Source organism: Taudactylus pleione, unplaced genomic scaffold (genome assembly GCF_031769625.1).
Source record: "Taudactylus pleione unplaced genomic scaffold, aTauple2 ptg000493l, whole genome shotgun sequence".
Taxonomy (NCBI): Eukaryota; Metazoa; Chordata; class Amphibia; order Anura; family Myobatrachidae; genus Taudactylus; species Taudactylus pleione.
In genome coordinates this window covers 878,273-891,779 of record NW_028284895.1, presented here as the reverse complement: position 1 = coordinate 891,779, position 13,507 = coordinate 878,273, and the positions used below count along the sequence as shown (strand labels likewise).

Genomic DNA, 13,507 nt, shown 5'->3' with positions numbered 1-13,507 from the left:
ACCAGTGTAGGGGGCACTGTGGCATAATGTAATTTGGGTGCAGTACAGTGTGTTTAACACATGTGTGGTGCTGGGAGTATTTACACATATTTTAAAGTAACTTCACCAGCATATCATACTGACAATTTATTGGTAGGGGCTACCACAAGTTAGGCAGGGGGAACGAGGTGCGTACAAATTACCTGGGCCCGGGTTTGTTGGAGGGGCCGGGGTCTTCCGCCACCCCCTCTCCCTCTTACTGTCAGCAGCCTGTGTCTCCAGCCCAGCACATGCCGCTGTGTGCTGCGTTACAGAGGGGCCAGGGACGCTACTGGCGCTGAGCAGCAACGGCAGTGCCCTCTGCCTGTGCGGGTACACTGATCGTGCCCCTCCCCCCGGGATCTGCCCCTGGCTGAGAGGCTCACAGCGCCCCCAACCTCAGAGCGCATTTTTGTCTAAGGGGCGTGGCTGCACCTTCCGCAGTTAGGCCACACCCCCAAGAGTACTGGGGCTCCGGATGGCTCTCTACAGGCCTGGCCCCAGGTCCCCCACAAACCTTAATCCGGCCCTGCCCCTAAGTGATGAGAAAATAAGAGACAGTGCCTGTAATTTTGGCAAACTAAGCTTGGCTGTTTTGGCTTTCCCCTAATCTAGGTCCAAGCATACAGTCATTCTCTGTCTCTATCAAATTAAATAGAATATACTTTGTTTGCTGCTTGCCAGTTACAATCTGTACTCTAATCTGTACCCTTTTGTTAAGATATGTTGCGAAAAATAGATTGCTCTGATTAGTAGTATATTGTAGATATTATTATGATCTATGATAATATTGTAGATATGACTATTCTCAGATTACACCTACAGTTATTATATTCATATTCTATGATTGTAGACTGCGCAGTGGACGAATCATGTGACTATCTCACAGCATCTACAAACCAGACTGGGGTGATTTGCCAGCAATATACGTGGGATGGATCCAACATCGTCTGCACCACTGCTAATCAGGTATTATCAACATCATTCACTTACAAACTACTTGTATTGAAAATACTTTTAGCACTATCATACAATTAAACATTTAAGGGAATATGGTTTTTCATTGCCGATCAAACGTTGGCGATTGCAGCCAAAAACAAAAGCCAAATACACCATATGATTTTTTTTGCTAGACTGTAGTGTCATCTATTATCCTGTAGGTGTCACTGTTGCTGCTTTACATTTACGAGCAATTATTGCTCTGTGTGGGCGGGTCCCTCTAGCCCCACACAGAATCCATGACTCACTGTCGCCACCTAGCTTGATATTGCCACAATATACAGTGTGTGTGTGTGTATACACTCACACATTACACACACAACATGGAAATCAAATCGTATGGTATCAAGAAAATGCAGGGTTATATCAATCTGATATTGACAACCAATAGAGTGGGTTATGCGGTGCCCTGGGCCATTGTGCCCAGCTTCAGTTGGGTAGAATAACCCCCCATTGTGTCTCTGTTTCTCTCTTTTAGACTCCTACTGCACTGGGGAACTCTGCCGCTGTGAGTATGAAGGGACTCCGCTGCCAGTATAAGATAAGACCCTCTGCTACAGACAACGTTACTGTGTACCGGAAAAGAGGTCAGAATACAACCTGGATGTCCCATAATCTAACACACTAACGCGTTTCATGTCTTTTTATCTGTATCTATTCTAGTACGTCCTCATCTGACTCTGTCTATAGGAAACAATACTTTTTTTTTTTTTTAACATCATTTTGAATAAAACCATTATGCTCCTTGAAATGGCAACTAAATAGGCACCAGCCTGCGCACAAACATAACGCACCTAAACGCTGCTTTGTGTTTTATTTGTCTCACTCACCCTGACTAGCAAAACAGTCATTGTCCCGTACAAATTCACTATTTAGGATACACAGCTTTACAATCTTTTATACTGCAGATGGAACATTTTGTGGGATCGAACCCACAATTTTATACCACAGCCAATAGGGAGCGACTGGGGACATCTCCCGTCCAATTATGTACTTCTTGTATATAGATAGAAGTCTGTGCATGGAACTGGTAGGTCTGTTACCATGGCACTACTTAATGTTTGGTGCATTGGCTAAAATGACATTTTGTACTTTTGCACCTAGTCTTGTAAACTACATCCACTGGAGCTGATTGAAGTTGGGAGCAAGTAAAAAAAAAAACTTTGAACTTTAGTAAATCTGAAAAGGGAGGGGGCAGATGTGAAATGTGCAGGAAGATTTGGATTTTTATGGAAATTGTGTAGGTGTTGATACTGCTGAGTTATGTAGGCGCACACCAGTGGGGGACTCAAACTATGAACAGCCCAGTTACTTATCAGTGGTGTTGGTTTATTGATAGAGAGAAGATACAGCCGTACTCACTGTTACATGCACACTGGTAATGGAGTGGAGCAGCCGAGCAGGGTTCCATACAGCTAACTAGCCGGTGTGCGTATACTGCTTTTGGGTAGTGGTGCAGGATACTGGAACAAATTAATAGCAGGTATTAATCAGGATCTCTATAGGAGCTATGTAGGAGACTTCTGTCACCCACCATATCACTCTCCACAAATGGCCCCTGCACTTGCTCAGTAGTGATCACAGCGGCCATCTTGTATATTCAGCATGAAGGCTCCCTGGAGAACAGGAAGACTGGAGTCTGCGAAGTGGAACACTTCTCTTTCAACAGATTTGGAAGTGGTGTGTCCTAGAGCAAATTAAAATTGCAAAGTAACAATAAAACTGTCCACCATTTGAGCTACATGCAAAAGCTGTCAGTATTTACCCTTTCATACAAAAACAATACCCTTATTGAACACATAAACTTTGTCTACTGGAGCATTTGGTCTCCAAGCTCTCGGAGCTCAGCAGAACTTTGGGGTCTATTTACTAAGCCTTGGATGGAGATAAAGTACCAACCAACCAGCTCCTAACTGCTATGTCACAGGTTGTGTTTGAAAAATGACAGACAGGAGCTGGTTGGCTGGTACTTTCTCTGTCCACTTTATCTCTCTCCAAGGCTTAGTACATAGATTTCTTTATCTGCACGAGAGCGTCAGAAGGTTTGAAAAACAAATAATAATATAGAGTGTCCTCCTAACTTGCATTTGGCTCCTCTCTTTGCTCTTCATTTGAAACAATGATCATTTTTAAAGTCACACCTTATACATAAAAGTATTGCCATTAGTATTTGTGTTAAGCTATCTCGTAAATCAGTTATGAATCATACATCATTAAATATATTATAAGTATTGCCCCATTATTGCTGCGCTGTAACTTTGTATTTCTCATGTAAGCCGGTAGTCAGCGGTACCAGGGGAACACGTCCATAAGACATTTCACGCACAAAGAGGATGGTGTTTTCTTACCATTAATCTTGTTCCAATCAGGAGAAGAATTCAGAGGTCACAGAGACTTCACACGCACAGAATTTGGGAACACCGGCGCTGGAGTTTACAGCACAATGCTTTTCCCTGCCGCAGGAGCAACGCTATCCGATGGGTATTACTTATGTCGTCAGATGTGCGCACAGGACACCTGCTGTGATGGCTTCATACTCAGCCGGATCATATTAAATCAAGGTATTGTCTAACATGTTCATATCAGGCTATGGATTGTCAGCGGTAGGTAAAGTAATATCCAGCAGATGGAAAATGGAGTCATTCACTTTACTATACAAAAAAAATCACATCTTTATTGAATTCTTTAACATCACCATAATAGAAGTCGACGTTTCGGTCCTCACAGTATTGTGCATCTGATGTTGCCGTCCTGATGACAGTTCATGTGAGGACCGAAACGTCGACTTCTTTTATGGTGATATTAAAGAATTCAATAAAGATGTGATTTTAATGTTTTCATCTACCTGGTGAGTGCCCTTTTTTCTGTTTTTGTGTATATCGATACCTACGTGGATTTCTTAAGGTGCATCACCGTGATTGTCTCTACAAAATAAGCATGAAGTGCGGATAAATTGTGTGTATATATATATATATATATATATATATATATGCAAAAGAAAGAGGAAAGCGCGCCTCGTGAGTATGATGTAAAAAAAACACTTTTACTTTATATATGCTCACATACTGTACATCAAGGATTACAACAATCAGCCTCTTGATCACTCCCAGGTGACTCCGGATAGCTCCTGGTACTCGATCCAACCGGCTGGTTTTAGCGGTGAACAAGGCCAGTCACCCGCTGTCTGGAACCCGGCTAATGACGTCAACATGTCTGTCCTCCAAATCACGTCAAACGCGTTTCGTCGCTCAGACATCCTCAGGGGGTGTGGCCTCACTCCGATTAGTCTGGTTTATATCCCCCAGTTCATTGGATTTACATATAAGCAATGGAGTGTATTTTATAGTATAATTGCACTTATGTCCCAACATTAGTTCCAAAGTAAAACATCTCTGTTAAAACACATCATCAACATATTTTAAATCAAATAAAAAAATCTATATTACTAACAGGACAAATTATATCATTGATCAGACGCCATTTTTTGTTGTAGTCTATAAATCATAAAGTTAATAGTAATCTATATCCCAAGCCCTTAATCTCTTTATTTCATAAATAATGATCTTAACCCTCCAAATTACATTACCAATTTGATCTTATGATATAATTATGCCAATTAATATAACAATTTAAAATCAATTCAATTTTATTTCATAATTCATATAAACAATGCTAAAAAACAATTCATATATATTTAAAATGGATGAAAAATACCAATGAATTTAAATATCTAAAAATTATATATAATTAATTGCACCACAATCCCGGCCACACATAAAACCCCTTTTAGCTAAGCACTGGGAATCAATAGCCCAATAACAGTACTCAGCCAGGGGAGACATGTTACCAGCAATTCAGTGCAAAAATGGAGTGATATCATAATTCTCATTCAGACCATCAGGTACCAGCGTCTGTAGGGTATAGATACAGAAAGTCTCTCTTTTACTCAATTGTTTCAATAAGTCCCCACCTCTTGTATCTAAAGGGGCCTATCCACTAGGCGACCTGAAAGACTGAACGTCTAGCGTTCAGATCTTCAGGTCGCCAAAGTGCGGTGCCCGCACTGAGCGGCGTCCACTGAACGTTATTCAGAGCAGGAGCCCGACCTCCTATCTCTGAACGTGCCAAACCTGACGAGCGTCGTCAGTTTGACGGGCATATTCAGTAGATAATCGGGGTCGGCAAGGACCCAGCGTGCACGCGCTCTTGGTTTTGGTCAGATTGTTCACAGTGTCATGTAATGGATAGGCCCCTAAACTGTACATGCTCAATTGCCTTGAAGCTAAGATTTTCTAAATTTGACCCACAGCAATCCGAGAAATGTCTCGGTACAATGTGGGTCACTTCTTTTTTTATAATACTTCTTATATACGCCAAGATTCTAATTTTAAGCTGACGTTTTCCCTACATATCGTGCTCCACATTTGCATTCTAGCATGTAGATTACACATGTTGTCTGGCAATTAATAATTCCTTTGATGATCCAGGATTTTGTCTTATCTAAATTCCAAAAATGTTTCTTCTCTTTCTCTTTCTCACATAATTATCTACATACTTTACATACATACATACATACATACATACATACATACATACATACATACATACTTTGAGAGATGTAAAGAGAAAGCAAAGAATTTGAAAATAATAGCTCTATTGGGATATAAGGGTAAGATGGAAAAGAGAGAAGATTCTTTTTTATTCCTTTTATTACTGGTTTCAATGTAAAAAAAATAAAGACATTTGTAATATTTAAAATAAACACTGGGATGTCTTAGAACTGGACCCCGTTTTAAAAGGGGTGTTACCAGGGCCGGTACAAGGTTTCTTGGCACCCTAGGCATTTCTCCAGCCTTACGCCCCCCCCCCTGCCTTCGACAGCTACACAAGCCCTTATACAGAGCCCCAGTAGTGCGGCAGTAGTGGTCCCCCCTACGCAGTGCCCCCAGTAGTGGTACCCCCAACATAGTGCCCCCTATGCACTTCCCCCAGTAGTCCCCCACCTATGTAGTGCCATTTATAGTGCTCCCAGTAGTAACCCTCCCTTTGCAGTGCCCCCAGTAGTGGTCCCCCCTGATGCAGTGCTCCTAGTAGTAGTCTCCCCCTAGTAGTCTCCCCCTCCCAGTAGCAGCCCTCCCCCAGCAGTGTCCCCGGCAGTAATCCCTCCCTATGCAGTGCCTCCAGTAGTGGTCCCACCAGTGCAGTGCCCCCAGTAGCAGTCCCCCCAGCAGTGCCCCTAGTAGTAGCCCCCCCAGCAGTAATCCCCCCTATGTAGTGCCCCCAGTAGTAGTCCCCCCAGCAGTGCCCCCAGTAGCAGTCCCCCCAGCAGTGCCCCCAGTAGCAGTCTCCCCCAAGCAGTACCCCTAGTAGTAATCCCCCTATATGCACTGTCCCCCAGTAATGGTCCCACCAGTGTGCAGTGCCCCTAGCAGTACCTCCAGCAGTGCCCCTAGTAGTACCCCCAGCACTGCTTAATCCCGGCAAGGTACAAATGACAGGTGTCGAAATCTCGATGCCTGTCATTAGACCTATTCCGGGAGCCCGACACTCTGCTTACCGATCGAAGGTAAGCCGGATGCCGGGAGCGGACAACCGCGGGGAAGGGGGGGGTAGGTTAGGGGCTCCCAGGGGGACTTAAGGTTAGGCATCCCCCCCGGGAGGGTTAGGCTGCGGGGAAGGGGGGGTTAGGTTTAGGCACTTGGGGAGGAGGTTAGTGTTAGGCACCCCTAAAGGAGGGTTAGGTTTGGGGGGGGGAATTAGGTTAGTTATACTTTCCCATAAGGATGATCTGGATTTCCTCCTCTGTCGGGCTGCCGCTGCCGGGATTAGAACCTACTGATTCTGATCAAAGTCATTATTAATTGCGAGACAACATGTATAATCTACATGCTAGAATGCAAATGTGGAGCACGATATGTAGGGAAAACATAAGAAGAGGGTGGCAAAAGAAGGCGCTACCACAACCCAGCTCCAGCCAAAAACCTCTTACCACAAAAAATGGGGGACAACTAAAACGCCCCCGCTCCCCTTTCAATATGCATAACCTGCGCTGTGCAAGTCTCACCGCCCCTTACTTTGGCACAGTCCAGGTGCTTCCACAAAGAAAGCGCCCAATTGTCCAAGCCACATAGGTAGTACCCACTCGCCGTCCTTCAAAGGGGCAATTGCCATACAGCAACCGCTTATGCCACATGTGGTCGCTAGTTAGTAGCGCCTTCCCGCCTACTGTTTTAATAATGTTTAGTAAAGACAAACAAAAGACAGACAAACACATGGCTTTGGGTAGGGTGGGAGGGGCTTCCAACTGAAAAAGAGGCTGAACCTATTCAAATTCGGTATTAAATAGCAAAACCTAAATGCACCCGCCCCCATAAACCCTAATTGGCTAACCGTAACCGAATGAAAAAAGACCTCATAAAACTAGAAACTGCCTAACAACAGATTAACTAAAACTACCAATCACAAAAAACTGAAGACTCTTATATAGTCTCATGCTTATACAGCCTTCATCTAGTCAAACGTCAGCTTAAAATTAGAATCTTGGAGCATATGAGAAGTATTGTAAAAAAAAAGAAGTGAACCACAGTGTACTGAGACATTTCTCGGATTGCTGTGGGTCAAATGTAGAAAATCTTAGCTTCAAGGCCATTGAGCATGTACAGTTAGATACAAGAGGTGGGGACTTATTGAAACAATTGAGTAAAAGAGAGACATTCTGTATCTATACCCTAAAGACGCTTGTACCTGATGGTCTGAATGAGAATTATGATATTAATCCATTTTTGCACTGAATTGCTGGTAACATGTCTCCCCTGGCTGAGTACTGTTGTTGGGCTATTGAGTCCCAGTGCTTAGCTAAAAGGGGTTTTGTAAGATGAAATTTTTAGATATTTAAATTCATTGGTATTTTTCATCCATTTTAAATATGTATATGAATTGTTTTTGGCATTGTCTATATGAATTAAAATTTAATTGGTTTTCAATTGTTATATTAATAGACATAATTATATCATAAGATCAAATTGGTAATGTAATTTGGAGGGTTAAGATCATTATTTATGAAATAAGGAGATTAAGGGCTTGGGATATAGATTACTATTATGATTTATACACTACAAAAAAAATGGCGTCTGATCAATGATATAATTTGTCCTGTTAATAATATGGATTTTTTTATTTTAATATGTTTGATGATGTTTTACTTTGGAAATAATGTTGGGACAGAAGTGCAATTATACTATAAAATATACTCCATCGCTTATACTGTATGTAAATCCAATGAACTGGGGTATATAACCAGACTAATCGGAGTGAGACCACACCCCCTGATTAAGTCTGAGCGACGAAACGCGTTGGGGGAGGTTTGGAGGACACGACGGACGTGTTGACGTCACTAGCCGAGTTCCGGGAACTATCCGGAGGCACCGGGGAGTGATCAAGAGGCTGATTGCTGTAATCCTTGATGTATGTGAGCATATATAACGTAAAAGTGTTTTTTTTTACCTCATACTTACGAGGCGCGCTTTCCTCTTTCTTTTGCATGTTTTGATGTATTGGATCGTGGTTGGGGCAATTTGAGGAACTGGCTGCACCAACATCATTGTTCTGGGACTTGAATATGGACATTTATTATTATTATTATTACAAATATTCAGGACTTGTTGCGCACTTACCAAATTATAAGGGCACAGTCTATTAAGGCTGCGTGTAAAAAAGTGCAATTCTCCCATAGGGCTCTATTTATTAACATTATTTTTACTAAAATAAAGTGAAAAAGAGTGTTTTCACACCCTTTTCACATTATTTTAGTATCACCTATAGTTATTACAGGGCAATTGGAGTAGAATTCGTAAAATTCCACTCCAACCCCTAAGTATCACTTATTTTTAGTAAGCAGATCGCATTTCCCATAACTGTAATGGGAAATATGATCCGACCATTGGGCCTGATTCAGAGCCGCTCGTAAGCGGCCGCTCGTTCGTTCTGACCGATGTTCGCTCATCTGCGCATGCGTACGGATTGTAATACGCATGCGCGAACCAGTCAGTGCGGCCAAAAATCGTTTGTTCGCTATATAGCGAATGCCTGCTACTTTGAGTGACAGGAGGAGGCGTATGTGGGTGGTAACAGGGGAAGGTGCTTGAAAACGGGGAGTGGAATTCTGAACGCAGGCGTGCTTAAAGGTCAAAACGGGCGTTTTAAGGGTGTGCATAATTAAAACAGCAGCGTCATTGACCACGTCACTTGGTTGTTTTATAGTCAGAACTGCTCGCAATATAGTGGTAGGAAAAACCAACCACAAGAATAGCGAGCAGTTCATACGCTGTTCGATGTACTCGATTAATCTAATAAATAGCGGACATGACGTATGGTGCGAGCGGCAAGGGGGTGTATTTTTCAAAATTTCGACCGCAAGTTTTGCTCGCTCGTTCAGACTTAGAGGCGTGAACAGACCGCAAAGAGCGAACAGATAATTTGAATAGCCACCCCTTTTTTTTGAACGAACGACCGCAAATAGCGAGCGGCTCTGAATCAGGCCATACTAAAATAAATGTGAAAAAATTATTGGGGAAAGCCCTGTGATAATAACGTCACATGGAGGTGGCGTTATCCAGGGTCTCCCCCGGTTACCGGACTCCTGGCCTGCTCTAACGGGGAGAGCAGAGCCGGGAGTCGGTCCCTGTAATCAGCTGTGTGGTCTAAACAGACCGCAAGCTGATTACTGTAAAAAAAAAGAAAAAAAAAATAGTAAAAAAAAAAAATTACTTACCTGACTCCAGGAACCGGTGATCAGGGCTTCGGTGATGACTCCCCTCTGGTCAGCTGGTCTCCCACAGTGCACTGCTGCCCGGTCATCAGGTGATCGGGACCCAGTGCAGTATGGGAGATCACCTGACCGGAGGAATGGAGAACATCACCAGAGGCCTGGAGCATGCAAGTAAGTGTAAGTAAGGGAGAGGGGGGTCGCGGGGGGTCCGCGATCGCAGGGGGCGGGGCTTAGCACCGGGGGGTGGGGCTTAGCGCCGGAGGGGGGGTAGCAGCAGCGACCGGGGGATTCGCAGGGCCAGAGCTTTATCGCAAGCTCTGTCCCTGCAAGGGATTTGTAGTAAATCCCTGTGATATTGCCTGAATTCGCAATGCGAATTCAGTCGTTAATATCACACTACAATCTGCATTACAAATGCGGATTGTAGTAAATAGAGCCCATAGAGAGGGGGGGCATAGTGTTTAAGGTGCTACACCTGAAAAACTATTGGAGGTACCAAGCTGAAATTTGGCACGCGTGGGTAGAATTGTTGCTTGGTGTTGCATGTCAAATATCAGGGCATAAACATAAAAAATTAGGATTTGGGAGTAATTTAAGGCTCCAACTGTCACATTTTTCTGACATTCTCAATTAGGACAACTTTTCTGCTGTAGTCTGTTTTTTTGGGGGGAAGGCATAACTCAGGGTAGGGGGCGAATTTAGACTTGGGGTTTGTTTTATTAGGTAGCTTTAGTGCCAGGGTACATGCTTTTGGAGTTCAGGTAAATTAGAAAGTTACAGTTTTTAAACTATTACCTCAAGAATGCGCCACTGAATAGATAGGACTTTTCAACTTGTTGAGCAGCCACAGTTGGAGCCTCCAGCAGGTGTAATCACTGTGGCTTCACTTGGGTGCACAAAACTGGCCGTCGTTTGTGGGCTTTAGCGGTGGTGGGCTTGGGGGAAGGAAGCTGGCGTTAGCTGCAGCGGAACCCGGGGGAAAGGCGCGGGGGGGGTAGCGGGCGCTGGCTGCAGCCAGGACACTGGGACGGTAGTGGGCCTTAGCGGCGGCAGTGTGGTCGGCGGTGGGGCAGGCGTTAGGACCCTGGGGAGGTAGCAGCACACAGATGCAGGCTCGGATCTGGAAGATCCGTCATACCTGCTTCTGTGTTAACAAAAAAATAAAAAAAAAAATGGCATGGCCCCGTCCCCAACAAAACAACCAGCACCACCAGGATATGGAGCGCCAGTACTGGTTGTGCTAACTACAGGGGACAAACAATGTAGGGGTCCCCCATATTAAGCACAACCAGCACCAGGCTTTTCAGAACCAGTCCTGGTTGCCAAAATGCAGGGGACAAATGACGTAGGGGTCCCACGTATTCAGCGCAACCAGCACTGGGCTCTGAGCCGGTCCTGGTTCTGGAAATACAAGGGGAAAAAATGCGTAGGGTCCCCCTGTATTTACCAGAACCAGCACCGGACTCTTTCTAGCGGGGGGGGGGGGTGATGCCACAGCCATGGGAGCCCTCTCAGTGGGCCCCCCAGCCGAGCATCACCCCTGACGGCTAGTCAGCCCAGGCCAGAGATCCCTGGGGAGCTGGGGATCCCCCCAATAAAGGGGTCCCACTGTCCAGGGCACCCCAGGCCCAGGTTGATAGCCCGGGGCTATCCCCAGCACCCCTGGGCGGTGGGTGCCGGGTTGATTATGTAAAGTGTGGTGCATATGAATGAATTCAAATATTGTCTTTTTCTGTGGAACTACAGTTACCAACAAGCCTCCCCCACACCTATCTCCTGCATTGATGATATCAATACATTTTGGTTTTGTTATTGCTCAGCTTTAACCTGACTGATGGAGATGAAACAAAGTGCAGGTTATTTCTAGGGGTTTCTGCTACACAATGATGCAGTTTGCATGAAAATCAGTTCAGTAGTTTTTGCGCCAATCTAAAACAAACAGACAGACGCAACGTTCTTATTACATTAGTATAGATAATAAATCAGGAGTATGTGTCTGGCTACACCACATGTTGTGCTCCATGCGCTCCTTTACCAGCATGGAACAATTTGTGGTTATCAGCACCTAGAGGGATATTAACTAAGGATGGTGTTGGGATGTGATCCATTCTCACATCTTATCGCTGGAACGTTTTTCGCGTACGTGAAAACACAATGCAATGTAATGGGCGAAAAAGATTAGCCTCTGAATAGGTGGAGAAAAAAAGTGCAAAATCGCTATTTTGGGGTGCAAAGGTGGGGAAACCACTCAGCACCCTTGGGACAGCCCCCTAATGGGTAACTGCGTATAAAAAAAAAATTGAGGAACACCCCATAAAAGCTCTTTGAAAATGGGGGTGAAAAAGTGCATAGTGGGGGTAAAAACTTAATAACTAGCTAAATAGACTTTTGGGGGGTCTGCAAGTATGGGGGAGGTGTTTTTTAGTTTGCAGGTGCTTGCTTCAGGTGCGTTTTTTTAAAACTTCACTTTAGCTACTTTAAAACTTACTTACACCCATTTTCAAGTACCCAAAATTTGATAGGACTACTTATTTTCACCAAAAAAACTGCTTAATGCTATTCTCCACCAGTTGTGAAAAGATGCTAATTAGAATAAATTGACACACCTGAAGTACCCCAAATAGCTTTATTAGGGCTATCCGGGGGCATGTACATTGATCCTCAATGTTAGTGCATCTTTTAGGGGGTGTCAGGCTGATTTCCCCAATTCTGACAGCACTTTTCACCTGGTTTGCATTCGACAGGTTGCGTTTTTTGAAACTGAATAGGGCAAATCGCGGTACGCTCGTGATAAGGTTCCGCGGCTAAAATACGCAATGTAGTCGAAAAGTACGGCAGGCGAAACTTTATCGCGTACGCAAAACTAATTGATTACGGGCTGAATTCCCAACTGAAATTGCAAATGTGTGATACGACAGAACTTGCACTCCCCCCAAATTCCCATGTGAAATCAGAGAAAATCGGAAAAAAAATTATAAACATAGGCCCTGATTCAGAGCCGGATGCTCTGACAGAGCGCTCTCTCTGAATCAGGGCCGTCCTTTTTGTTTTTCAGAGCGGACTCCTGGCAGCTCACATAGCTGTGGGTGACCACCCACAGCTATAATGAGTGGCCAGGAAGATGGTTGCGATGGTCAAGACCATTGCGACCATCGGGCTTGCGACGAGACCCTTGTGGTAGGGCCTCGTTGCCGCAAGCCCCAGAGTGCTTTCGGCTCTAACAGAGCCGAAAGCACTCCCACTGACATCATAGCGCTCGCGAGCGGGTCTGAATCAGGCCCATAGTCCGATTGGTCAGATTTGCTCCTGGGCCCTTTCAGTCAGCTGGTGCAGACCACATGAATAAAGCATCTGTACACAGACAACTGAGTATCCCGCCACAGCCATGCTTGTCAGTAGAAAAAGAGTTCTGCAGCTGAAATTGTTGGCTTTTATGAGCATCCTGATTGAGTTTGTGATAATTAAAATGATTACACATGTCAACATGATCTTTAAAACAAGTGCGTTGATATCGTCAATTTGGTAAACACGGTTCTTTGTTAAATTTGTGATTTGCATTGGTGCCCCAAAGTTCTTTTGACAGTGTTTGCTTTGATGGTGATTTGATGCGATTTGGTTTGCAAAGTCATGTTTGACATGTGAAATCTATGCGATTTGACCAATAGTAAATTCCCGATTTGTTAAATCGCATATTGATCATGGAATTTGCGATTCTTAGTTAAT

At 44.2% G+C, this 13,507-nt stretch overlaps 1 protein-coding gene across 1 annotated transcript in view; it reads left to right on the top strand.

Annotated features, from left to right (window-relative positions):
• The window catches only part of TG (thyroglobulin), a 326,211-nt gene that overhangs the window by 164,372 nt on the left and 148,332 nt on the right, over positions 1–13,507 (top strand). Inside the window, 3 exon segments of the mRNA XM_088449710.1 lie at positions 872–987; positions 1,451–1,604; positions 3,387–3,578. Of these exon segments, the coding sequence (XP_088305836.1) occupies positions 872–987; positions 1,451–1,604; positions 3,387–3,578 (462 nt within the window).